This window comes from Neofelis nebulosa, chromosome 9 (assembly GCF_028018385.1).
Source record: "Neofelis nebulosa isolate mNeoNeb1 chromosome 9, mNeoNeb1.pri, whole genome shotgun sequence".
Taxonomy (NCBI): domain Eukaryota; kingdom Metazoa; phylum Chordata; class Mammalia; order Carnivora; family Felidae; genus Neofelis; species Neofelis nebulosa.
The window spans coordinates 76,345,691-76,359,091 of NC_080790.1; the positions used below are offsets into that span (position 1 = coordinate 76,345,691).

Sequence of the window (13,401 nt, forward strand, 5' to 3'; positions counted from 1 at the left end):
GTGGAGCTTAAGTATCTGGGTCCCTTACTTGCACAGGCTCCTTCCAAGCACATGAGGCGCCCCAGTGATGTGTTCCTATGGTCAAATGCTTCTGTAAAATTTGCCAGAGTAAGATGTCCTCAAATTCATTCTCCTGAAGAGAGCCCTCAAAATGTGGGGCCCCACAGGCACCCGCGTCTGCCCTGGCTGAGAGGCAAGAGGAGGCTGATGGTCACTGAGCATGCTGTTGGAGCAGCGGGAAGGGAGCTTGGGGTGCCGTTGCCATTTCTGGGCAGTTTCCCGCTCCTTTCTAAAAACACACCGTTTCCTAGGCCCCATGTCCTCATACCCTGATACACCTTTCTGCTGTTACATCTCCTTTGCGAATGAAGGCACAGGAAACTCTCGGCTGTTCCAAACTTCATGTCAAGCTTTGAAGTGCTTTTCAATAGCAGAAATATTGGGCTCACAGGTGGGCTTTGTAGCTATGGTAAATACTTCTTAGTTATCTGTCGCTACTGTTATCCCACACCTCCAATTTGGAGGAGAAATTCTGCATAGGCATTGAGGCAATAAAAAAGAACATTGAACTATATCTTAGCTCTTTTGTGAACAGTTTCCTTTTATTTCTTCTCGCATGGAACTAATGTGCTCATCATATTGTACTGGTTATGGGTGGGAAAGCAGTGGAGAGAAGGGAAATGCTGATTACTACATCACTGGTTGGCAGTTTCCTCTTAGCTTCTGGAAGGTTAAGTGGTCAAGTAGCTTCTTTTTTTTTTTTTTTTTCAACGTTTTTAATTTATTTTTGGGACAGAGAGAGACAGAGCATGAACGGGGGAGGGACAGAGAGAGAGGGAGACACAGAATCGGAAACAGGCTCCAGGCTCCGAGCCATCAGCCCAGAGCCTGACGCGGGGCTCGAACTCACGGACCGCGAGATCGTGACCTGGCTGAAGTTGGACGCTTAACCGACTGCGCCACCCAGGCGCCCCTCAAGTAGCTTCTTAATATGAGATCAAGGCATTTCAAGGTCTGACTCATCCGCCAGTTATCTGGCAAAGTGTTTTTAGTAGACTTTGGACAAAATGCCTGCAGTGGTCAGAAGAGAAAAAACTGACCACAATGAATAGAAGATAAAGACAAAAAAACCCAAATCTCTCACCTTGGGAGGTTCCTATAAGACTATTGTCATGTAGACTATATGTCCAGGTACATATCAGAACAACATATTTAGAGATCGCATTTTTAATAACAGGTAAATAGAAACAAAGGCCATTTTGGATACGTCCTGTGTTGAACAACGACATTTTGCTTCTTTCTGTAACAATTATTTTATGAAAAGATGACAGCAAATTCTGTTGCACTCTGTAAGTTAAACACTTGACATTTTTATTCCTCAAAATGGCACATTTTAGAAATGTAGATATGTTTATTAATTAGTGATTATTAACACCCAGTAAACAACATTATGTCTTGTAAAAACACAATCTCACTTCACAGCATGATGCTGAAATCTATTATTCCCTGATTCCATATGCTGAAATACACTCAAATGGTCACAAATGACCTTAAGCATTAAATAAATGTAAATGAGGACAACATAGAAAATGTGCTTTTGATTGATAACTAAAAGACCAGGTTGCAAATCACGTCCCTAAAGAAGGCCTCCCCAGAAGGGTAGGGCAGTCTACACCGCGGAGTGAAGGCTGTCCTAAGAATGAAGAATACACAGGTAACAGATTGCTCTTTCTCCTGACCTGCCTGAGGCTTTCTGGGAAACAGAAAGGGTTTGTTATTTACATGAGGAACACAGAGCACATTGTCCCCTGTGCCACCAGCCCACTCTGACATTCTACTGCGAAATTTCAAAACACATACGTGGACACTCCATTATCTTCACCAGCTGACAGGAGAGAAAAATAATTATTGCTATTCCATGGCCTCATGCCAATGTGTTGACCACTGTAGGTTTTAAGCGTTGTTGCTGTTCATTCATCTCCCTCCCACACCCCCAAACTGAGCAGTTTGGGTGGGAAAGCATCTTCAACACAGAAAACTCAAAATATCAAAGGGTGACAGGTTAAGAGTAATAAATAAATTAAATAGTTAGTTAAAAATCAGACTGTTCTTCTAATGTCTGGGGTTTGACCTATGCATGAAAAATGCACAAATACAGACATTTCATGGGAAAAGTACTGAACGATGATTACTCACTCTTCTGGTTCCTATCATCAGGGCAAAAGGAAATGTAGCATCACAGAAAGCACTATTGTTTGGGTTGAGGGGAGGCATTTCTCTAAGTTTGAATAGGAATCCACAGAATCTGAAAGGGAAAGGACACCTAGCCCATTTTACAATCATGAATGGAGCAAGCTTTCTCAAAGGGGCCCGTCTTGTGCATTGCAGGAGGTTTAACAGCATCCCTGGCCTCTGTCTACCAGATGTCAGTAGCAATCCTCTCCCCAGGTCAGGACAATGAAAAAGTCCCTGGGAGCAAGACTGCCCCTAGTAACAGAGCCTTCATAAGGAGGTCTCACGAGGGACCTCCCCAGCCTCATCCTGTACACTCTCAACCCTCAAATCATTCCCAACCCAGGGTTCAATACACTTCAGTTTTCCTCACTTATTAATTGAAGATAATGAAAATGTCCGTCTGCCTCATTACAAGTTCTTTTCAACATTAAATGAGATACTTTTAAAGTGCTTAGAACAGGGCCTGACCCACAGTAAATGCTCAGCAAATGTTAGCTATTATTATTTTTAATAATCATCCCTGGTAGTGAGAACACCAGAGTGTTTTAATGCAGAAGGGTATCTTACCCGCTTGATATTTTCCGAGTTTTAAACACACCAGCCTTCTGATTCCTTGTGATGATGTCTCTCACGTCTGAAGGACACAGTTAAGAAAGCTTCTGCAGAGACTGTCAACTGACTCAAAACAAAACAAAACCAAAAGGTCCACAAACACGACGATCTTCTTATTGTACATGGAATCAGCACGGTGAAAAGAGAAGAGTTGTAGGAGAAGAAGGGTCTAGCCCTGGCTCTCCTACCACTCTTCACCACCAATGTTGAACTGCTTGCCACAGGCAAGCTCTCTGGACTTGCTGGGCTGCGGTTTTGTCACCCGTGAAATGGACATTCAGGGAGCATGCTGGCAAGGCCCAGGGCTATGAGTGCTGGTGGGTGTAGATGACTCCTGCGTGGGCACCATGCCCCACTTGCTTAAATGAGCTACAAGCCCCAAGGCAAGCCTCTTTCAGTCAGTGGGGAGGGCAAAGGCAGTTTTCAGAGACTCTCCAGGTTGAAGAATTTCCAATCTTGTAAACGCTAGCAGAGAGTATGGGGACGAGCAGCAGGGAAGGGCTTGGGAGGAAGTGAGAGGCGAAAGACAGAAAAGCTTGGAGAGCCTTTGAGAGAAAACAAATTACTAAAGAAGAAAGTCAGTCCAGGGAAAGGCCCCTTGAAGAACTGGCTTTACAGACTCATGCCGCGGCCTTTGGCCATCTGCTGGCACATAAGGGCTTGTACAAGAAAAGCCATATTTCTCGAAGAGATGTTTTGAGGAGCTAGTCCATTACATCACACAGCGCCATCTTGATGAGGGCCCGTGGGAAAAATCATGTCACATTCCAACACCGGGGCAAGGCTAGACTTGAGATCAACCCTTTTTGCTTCAACTTCCAGGCGCTATAAATCTTACAACTGTCCTCGTTTCTCTTCTTGCTCTGGTCCCTGTGCAATCCAGAGCCAAACGGATGACCAAACTCTATCAACCACAAGAGCTCTTATGGTATGTGTTTTCTGTACTGACCTCTCATCCTGGCTTCATCGTATTTTCCTGGCTTTCTGATTTCAATAATCCTCACTTTCTCATTTATTTCATATGGTATATCCTATGCATCACTGTAAAAAGCCTCCAAGTCCCTCTTTCGGATGAAGGCAGGTTTAAATAAGCAAGAAATAAAATAATTCCACTGAAGGCTGCAAACTGAACTAAATTGGGCCCATGGGGAGGACACCAAGCAGACAAGCGATGTTCCCCTATTGCTCAGAAAAACAGATTTCCTTTTTTTTTTTTTTTTTATTATAGAAAAACAGATTTCCTGAATGCTCCAAACAAGCATTGGCCAAGATCTCCCCGTAAGAACAGAGCCACAGGACTTTTTAACCCAAATCTCTGCTTGAAACATCAGGCACACCCATTTCTTCTCTGAGTGAATAAGCAGGTACTGTGATAGCTTTCTCCCCCCCAGGAGTGGGTAGGAAAAATCAATTAGGTCTCCTAATGAAGGGCTTTGTGGAGGTTTACAAAAGTGCATTATATGGAGACTTTTTTTTTTTTTCTGGGTGAACTTTCCTGTATGCAAATTAAATACCGTTAAATTACATTCATTAAAAAAATAAAAGAGACTAATTTGCCTACTTGTTTTGATTAACTAAAATGACACATCGGCCTACAGTTCTGTCTATTTCAGGAAGAAAGTATTTCAGGAAAGTCTTCTAAACGAACTGTCTTGTAAGAAAGGACAGCTGACATCTTTATTCTGAGAAGACCAAAATTAGTGAAGAATCAACTGACAACTGTTTTTTGGTTATGCTCCCCCACACGCCGGCCACACCCTTCTCGACGTTTCCATGACATCCCACCGCATGCAACAATGTGCCTGGTTCACCTGTAGCGTCGTATGAGTACATGACTAATCTATCAAGCCAAACATATTATTTTGTTAGTGGAGGTAATACTTCTTATAAAATAGTCACAGGAAAGTTAAATTACATAAGCCTGAAAACCTATTAATAATTTTTAGTAAACATCTTAACGCTCCATGCTTTTATACAATTTATAAACCTGTGGCACTGGGTGGTCAGGTTGAAGCAAGTGTACGTATTTGTAATTCTAGAGGTGCTTTTTTTTTTTTTTAATATAATGAAAAAAATTCACAGCAGTATTTGGGCTGCTTTATTTTTAGAACTGGGAAGGAAATATGTTTTATGATTTAGGAGGTGTTTTTATATTAAAACAAGTCCAAAGAGAAAAACAAATGGCAGTAGTGTATTTAAAGATCTTAAGAGATACATTCTGATATTCTGCTCCCCCCAACCTTCACTTTAGGTCAGATTTTGAGGTGGTTCCTCTGGTTGGCATGTATCTAATAACAAATTTTATCATTTTTTAGTGTCACTTCAGAGTAACAAAGGAAATCCAATCCATATCTATATCTATATAGATACACATGGCATCTGTAAGGAGAGGGAGCTCTCAGGTAGAGGGGCTCTGGGTTAGACCCAGATATATATAGATAGATATATAGATAGATATATAGATATAGATATAGATATAGATATAGATATAGATATAGATATAGATATATGTATATATAAGAGCCTGGGTGGCTCAGTAGGTTAAGCATCCAACTCTTGATCTCAGTTCAGGTCCTCGCCTTAGGGTTGTGAGTTCAAGCCCCATGTTGGGCCCCACACTGGCTGTAAAGCCTACTTAAAAAAATAACATAAAATAATAAACATTGTGATTCAGAAAGCATTACTTTCTGAGTTTATGTTACCTTTATTTTCACTGGACCATCCAAGGTGAGGGTCGAAAACCATGAAGTTATAATATAAATCCTGTTCATTTTGATCACTGGTTTTTAAAAATGCTTGATGTGGCAATATTTGCCAGTTTAAAGACTGCAAAACATTCTTAAATGTGGTTGTTATCAAAGGAATTGAGAGGATGACAGGAGATGCTTTGAACTCTGTTAGCAGTGTCAACTGTTATGTTTTTGGATGAGAGGCCTTTTCTTACTGAGGGTGCTGAGGAAAATGTAAGATGACACTCAGCAGACCATTCTAGGTTTTGGTGAAACAGAATGGTTTAATGGGGGCGGAGGGAGGGAAGCTTTGAAGCCAAATGAACCTGGCTGGCTTCTAAGCTGATTTTGATACTTAACGGCTGTGTGAACTTCGGTAAATTAGCCTCTCTGAGCTCCACCTCAAAAATAGGAATAATGATTCTGCTAATAAATAATAAATTATTTAATTTTATAGGCTTAATGGAGTACTACATAGGATGAGCCTGACACATTGCCTAATTCATGCCAATTCATTATCTTTTTCAAGAGTTCAGGCAAAAGCTTTGGAAGGACGAAGAGGCTGGTGAGTAACTAAAATGAGGTTTGGCAGTTAGGCTTTATTTTCTCTCCCTGCCACTCAGAACTAATAATTTTAACGTTTATAGTGTAGAATTTATTATTTTAAAAAAATTTTAATGTTGATTATAATTAGCAGGGGGCGCCTGGGTGGCTCAGTTGGTTAAGCGTTCGACTTCGGCCCAGGTCATGATCTCGCGGTTCACGAGTTCAAGCCCCACACTGGGCTCTGTGCTGACAGCTTAGAACCTGGAGCCTGCTTCGGGTTCTGCGTCTCCCTCTCTCTCTGCCCCTCACTTGCTCAAGCTTTGTCTCTGTCTCTCAAAAGTAAACAAACATTTAAAAATTTTATTTATTTATTTGTTTGTTTGTTTATATTTAATATTTATTTATATTTATTTTCTCATTATAATATATTATAAATTATAAATATTAACTTATTCACATTTATTTATAAATTATAAATATTTATTTCTACAGTTATTGTTTATTTTATTTTTGTTTATTTAATTTTTGAGAGAGACAGAGACAGAGAGACAGAGCACGAGCTGGGGGGTGGGGCAGGGAGGGAGTGAGACACAGAATCTGACACAGGCTCCAGGCTCTGAGCTGTCAACCCAGAGCCGGACGTGGAGCTTGAACTCGTGAACCGTGAGATCACGACCTAAGCCGAAGTAGGATGCTTTACAGACAGAGCTACCCTGAAGCCCCTATATTGTAGAATTTAAATAACTGGAAGGAATCAAAGAATTTCTGCCCTGCAGATTTTCAATGTCTTTCCTATGTATAAATGTGCTCCAGCCAAGGCACAGTCCGAGTCCCATAAGAACAGGCACTTGGTTCGTCTTGTCCACTTCTATGTCTTCAGCACCTGAAATGGCGTGCAATTAATAGTGGTTGGGTTAGTTTTAATTAATTACTTAGATTAATTTATTACTTAATTTAAATTGAATTTCCAAAGCCATTTATTGAGCTCCTACCCAGTATGAGGCACATGGAATCCATTAATGACTCAGCCACCAAACAGAAGTGCAGTTGGCATGGCTATTAGAGGAAGAGACCTGAACACAGGACGATGGCGTGGCATTCCCAAGGTCTCAGCCACCCGCAGCACAGGCTGCACAGTCTACAGGAAGCTGAATTTATTAATTCCTCAAGTCAGGGATTCTGCTAATAAATAATGTTAAGCCAGGGGTAGCGCCTTTAAAATGCACAGGAGATTTACCAATTTTTGGTGGACCCTGAGCTCGAGATCATGGTCCAGACTGTGCATGCTGGGGGAATAAGACGCCTGAGTCAGGAGCACAAGAGATGGGTCAACAAGCACTTCCACAGTCTGCAGATAATACACTTGATGTTTCCTAAGGATGGATCAAGGCAGGGTGCTTGTGTTGGGGGAATTAGTGAGTATACCAGAGAGGGCTCCTTAGTTCTGGGTGTTGTACTTTTATTCATGATGATTTGGAAGAGGCTTAGCATCGACAGTAATTCGGTATATCACTTCCCTCCCCTATTCTTCTGTCATTGTCATCACCAGCTATGAACTGTAGTGAGTAATTATTATCTGTAGGCACCGAGAGATTTCTTTCTTTATTACACCAAAAGGGCCACGCCAAAGCAGAGGGAACGCATTTCAAACTATTTTAGGTAAATTTGAGAGGTGGACGAACCAAAGGATCCCATTTCTAATTTATCTCTTGTTCTCTTTGGGCGCAGATACACATGGCATCTGTAAGGAGAGGGAGCTCTCAGGTAGAGGGGCTCTGGGTTAGACCCAGCAATGCAGTTTAAGGACCCAGGAGAACCTGAGGGGCACGTACCCACGAGTCTAAGAAAATATTTAGGACTCACAACATTCACTTATACCTCAAGTCTTAATCTCTTTTCAGATATCTCTGTTTAGTAGATCTCAAATCAACATCTAGCTTTCCAGGGTCAAGGGAAAGAGCTCTGAAAGACATAGCCAATCCATTTGATACATCTTAGGGAAGATTATAAATAACCTCACAACTGGTTGACATGCTTCTATGAAATAAAGATTCAGAAGTCATCCATTCACTACATGTTAAAAAATAGAAATAACAGGAGATAAAAAGGAAATATCAAAACATGCTGTTTTTAAAAAAAAAAAAAAAGGTAAAAACTAGAACCTTATAAGCCTAAGAGACTAGAAAGTAAGATTTGGTTGGATTCATTAAATTCAGATGCCAAGAACAACAAAAATAATTTTTAAAATGATGAGAATAATATACAGGCCAATACTCAGATGTGATGTGCGATTGCCAGGTCGATTTTCAATTACATTTCACTGATGTATTCATTTGTTTCTTAATGTGCTCATCTTGCCCATTAAGAATAATTAGCAGCTTTGCTTAGAGATTTCCTGGCTTCTGGCAATGTTTCTCCCCCCCTTTTTTTGTTGACATCCACTTTTACTTTTTAGAAAGTAATTTTTGGATAATATCCTACAACTGGTATATAATTTAGGCTTCCTAAAATTTTAAAGGAAAGATGTAAACAGTAATTTTTAAATGAATTTGTTTCGATCTATATGCATCAACAGTATGTGATTCAGTAAATTAGTTATTCTCACAGAAAGTGGGCACACAAATAGAAAAAAAAAATTTCATTCATATTAACCCTATTCAGGAAAACAGCTTACAACGAATGCCAATTGTAAGCTCTGTTAGCAAATCAAGAATAACATCGGTATTAAAAGCAGGAGAAACACATTGCCAATTTTTAAGGCTTTATGCATGCTTTTTTCTCTTAATTAAAAAAAAATTAGATCTAGTTACAAAAGAAAAAGGCACACACACAGAACAGCTGCATGATAAAAACTGAACTCCATCAGGAAAGTCCTGAGAGATGAAATAAAACACACTCCGAGTTTTGGTCTGCATCCTGAAAGGACCTACTTTATCTACATTGTAAAGTTCTTCCCCTCCTGCCCTTTGGCACCCCGCTATATTAAACCCATTGTAAAACCCAGCACAATAAAGCACTCTCAGGGCTGAGCTTCTGAGGACCAAATGTTAAAAATCCATTTTCTTGGGAGGGGGCTGTACCAATCATTTCCTTGAAAGGCCAGCAGAGTGAATACAGAATCTAAGATTTTTCCTCTCTGGTTTCAAGAGCTGGCATGGCATCTTTGCTGTTTAAAGCAAAGGTGTGTTAATTAATGACATTAGCATTGCTTCCCTTTGGAAGCTCTGTACTTTAGCTCTCTAATAATTTTAGCACGATTAAATTTACATGCTGACTACAGATGTTCCTATAGCTTGATAAAAGTTCGCATTTGTTTCTGACGCTATTAAATGAGACACCTGCTGACTTGGAGGAAAACCTTGGGTTGCCGGGCCCAACCTGAAAGTTTCTGTGGCTAAATTGATCCTCTCTTGTCCAATAATCCTCCTCGTTTCCCCACCCCCACCCCCAAGGGGGGTGGGGGAACATCCACTGGGGCTGAGCCAGCATACCTGACTTCATCTCACTGTCTGTGTTCCCTGACATGCGAAGGAGGAGCACAGTGAAATGATACAGTGCAAGGCATAACTCAGAATAAAGCAGAGTGAATGAAACAGCACAGGCTCATCTCCGGGGATATTTTGAGAAACTTGCGACAGTCTGAAGATCATGATTAAAATCCTGCATCTTAAAAAAGGAAGCACCTTTTGTGATCTCTTTCCCTTGTGTGAAAGGCCAAGATTGTGATTGGCTGTTTTTCCTTCCCGAATTTTTTTTTTTTTTTTTTTTTTAAGTCTGTCAAGCAATTAGCTGGGTGGGGCTCTGTAGAGCACAGAAGGTGCTGCGGAACAATATTAGCTACTGTGCTTCTCACATCCCCTTTCTCCTGTTCGAGCAGCCTGATAGAGCTGCTGCAAGTTTTGTTTAAAAAAAAAAAAATTACATAGCAGGGGTGGAAAAAGAAAATCGAAAACAGGCTTTATGTAAGAGGCCACAAAAATCAAAAGTGCTTTGGCATTTTAGGGGTCTAGAATTCACGTAAGTAGAATGCCTCCTTCATGATGCAAATGTAAGGCACACCAAAAAAATCCAAAGCAAATATACCTTCCACTTCGCCTCTCAATTTCTAACGGCTGTTAACTGCTCCTGAACAAGTCAGCTCGATTGCTAAAGTAGCCACAAATTATGCTTGCTTTCTTAGTTAAAGTACAGTTCAATTTTCATGAACTCTGTGTACATATTGGTAAAGCATAATCTAATATAATGGGGTTTGAACTGTAACAGCATAGCAGAAAAAAAAAGAGATAGCTTTTATAATCCTAAATAAGAGGAAATAACGAAAGACTGATAGCTGTTTCCAAGGGGGAGATACAGGTAACCCCTTAGCAATGAGAGTAGGTACCGTGCTACTTAGCACATAACGTTCAGTATCGAATGCAAGAAAGGTCATAATGAACATGAAGCTGGATGTTAATTTTTGCAAGCAATATCCAATATAATAAATATTCAGTTGTTTCTTTTATCCTGGGAAACTTCCATGGAAATAAAAGGACAAGAATGCCTGGAAATTATTATGAAACAAATGCTCTTATTGCCTTGAGAGGTCCACAAATCATAGGCTCCTTTAACAAGAAGTGACTGTAAAAATCTATCGAGATAAAAGAAAAAAAAAAAAAAACAGTCGTATCCAATGAATCCCATATATCTCTACTTTTTCTTAATTACTTATCATGTGTGTGGGGGGAATTCTCTTTTAATACCCCATGCTGTCTTTCTTTATATCAATTGTTACTCAGCCGGGAAAAGGGAATGAGCACAACAAACCCGTTTTCTATCTGAATAAGGATACTTCTGATGGCCTTTTCATTCCCATCAGTTAACAGAACTTCTTTGACATCTGCAGAAATAGCAACCTGAAAAAAAAAAAAGGAGCACAGCAAACAATGAGCAAATATGCTTGTCTGTGTGGAAGTGAAGACAGGAATGACAAGCCTTCAGTATCATGCTTCCTCACCTATTCCTCTGTAACAATCTTCAATCTTTTTCCATTTTATGTCTGCATTATTTTAATCATTCAATCAAATCAGTCAATACTTTTATCATTCCATTTGCGGGAGCCTCTATCTTGCTATCATTCTGTTCGGTAATTGCATTGTGACAGCGGATGATGGTATTCTGAGAGGCTTTCATTTGTGGGCTTCTGTTTATCTAGTAGAGCCATCATACAAGGCTGTCTGTCACTCTGCCTTTCAGCTCGCTTCTGTCTGACTGCCTGATGCCCTTCATATAACTTTGCATTGCAGGCAGATGGCTTTGTGAGGGTAATTTTTTTGTGAGCTTTGACATGCTCGCACATTGGGCTGTAACCTCGACACATTGTGTAAGAGCGACAGGTTTGTCAAATGCCAATCAGTGTAACAATATGCTTTTATTTGTAGAGACATAAAAACTTGTCTAATGCACTGTGCTGCTACATAATATCTCCTGAATACATGACTCAGAACCCAGAGAATGGGGAACGACGTTCCTGAATGGCCAATCTAATTCAAAAGAATCTAATTACTGAGCGCTCTGGATCATGTTTGTTGGTGTAATAATGCAGGCAAAACATTAGCAGCTATATCATGGTGCTCCAACTGTGATTCGCCGGGCTATTCCTGTATCTTAGCAAATGGGACTATAATCTGAAAAAAAAAAAAAAATGCTTTCGCTATGGCAAAGAAAGACTGCGCGAGGCCTGGAATGTCACAACAAGCGATATTGACTACACTGAGGTAAAATGTTTCTGCTCATCGAGGCAACCATAAAATCAATATGATCCGAAAGTAAGTCAATCTAGAAGGTCTCTCAAGACCCGGCAGCTTGACCGCAGCTGATGCTGTTGACGGTTCTCTGACCCAGCAGTTGGAGGCCCTGGAACATTTTTCCTTTTGTTCCTCCCTCTGAATGGGATTGGAATTGAGAAAAGACCTACCATGAGCCCAGCCAAGCATGTCATGCCACCCCCTAGCTCACACACAGCAAGGTCCCTGAAAGAGAGAAAAGAAATGGTAGAACCCATACAAATTAGATGAAAATGGTCAGAGAGATATATATGTTACAAGAACAAATTGCCATCTGCAGTAAGAACGGCACTACCAGGAAGTTGTAGAGACATGACTAGGCTACCTCATGTTGCTTTGCGTTTTAAAAATAATTATGAAATAGAAAAGTCACAAAGCAGGCAAATCAGTGGGGGTTCCCTCATTAGTGTTCACTGCAACATTACCACCGCTGAGCTGAAAAATCTGAGAAGGTTCCCTTTTTTTCCCTTGTCAATGGCGCTGTCTTTTAGAACTAAACTAGCTAGAGTAGCGAAAGATAATTGTTAGGAAAGGATAACACTGTTAATCCACATTCATTCCTTCAAAAACAGTTAGACAAGTAAATGAAGAACATATATGAGTGTGTATATACCTATGTTATAGTCACACACACACAACACACACACAAATAAATGCAATCTGGAATTAAGAAAAAAAAAAATGGAAACCAAACTGAAACATTTTGGAAAGCCGAACCGCCCCCATAAAGAACAATTACACAAAGAGCATTTAGCAATTAACACTTAAATCACAACTGACCCCAAGACAACACAGTGAATAAACAATGCGGGGGCATAATATGGTTAAGCCAGCGAACCCCGGCTAAAGTAATGACCGGGCTCTGACTTCGCCGCTCCAAAGTAAAGCGGTTCAGAGTTAAAGCGAACAGTCTAGGGTGGCACTCGGCACTCACCTTCCCCTTTGTGCCTACATATTAGCCCTCAACGTGTGACATTCTTGCCCTGGCCCACAGCTCGATGATTGGAGCTCCAGTCAAGCTTACGCACAGCGAGAAGAGCCAAATGCCGGACTCCCAGGGCAGCTTTGTGGCCCAAATTCAATACTGCCCTGCTGTTATTTTATATGCTTAAACCCTTAAGATTGTTGCATCTTCCCAGGTTGGGAAGTTTATCACCTCCACAGGGGAAAAGAAAAAGAGAGAGAGAGAGAGAACTGAAAGGGAGGGAGAGGTGCAAAGAGGGGGAAGAGGAAGAGAAGAGGCCAAACAAGGATGTTCATATTCTGAAATGCACTTAATGGGCATTTAGTTGTTCAAAGCAATTATAGACTGGTTGGTAAATATGGGCCACAGAGCTTCAAAAAATACATATTATTGACCCAATCTTGTAAGTACATATTGTTAAAACACACACCATGATCTCTAGTGACTTGTCTGGAATCATAATGGGCTATTCAGGGAGTATATATTAGATGAC

The 13,401-nt window shown here is 40.6% G+C and overlaps 1 protein-coding gene across 5 annotated transcripts in view; it reads right to left on the reverse strand.

Annotated features, from left to right (window-relative positions):
• Nucleotides 1-13,401, reverse strand: part of CAMKMT (calmodulin-lysine N-methyltransferase) — a 408,282-nt gene that overhangs the window by 50,316 nt on the left and 344,565 nt on the right. For 4 of the 5 annotated variants that reach the window (XM_058684252.1, XM_058684251.1, XM_058684249.1 and 1 more), the window contains exons 5-7: nucleotides 12,076-12,130; nucleotides 10,951-11,014; nucleotides 2,803-2,869 (exon numbers count right to left, since the gene is read on the reverse strand). The exons of the other annotated variant lie outside the window; for it this stretch is intronic. In XM_058684252.1, the coding sequence (XP_058540235.1) occupies nucleotides 2,803-2,869; nucleotides 10,951-11,014; nucleotides 12,076-12,130 (186 nt within the window). The remainder of the gene's footprint in view (nucleotides 1-2,802; nucleotides 2,870-10,950; nucleotides 11,015-12,075; nucleotides 12,131-13,401) is intronic. 5 annotated transcript variants of the gene reach the window in all.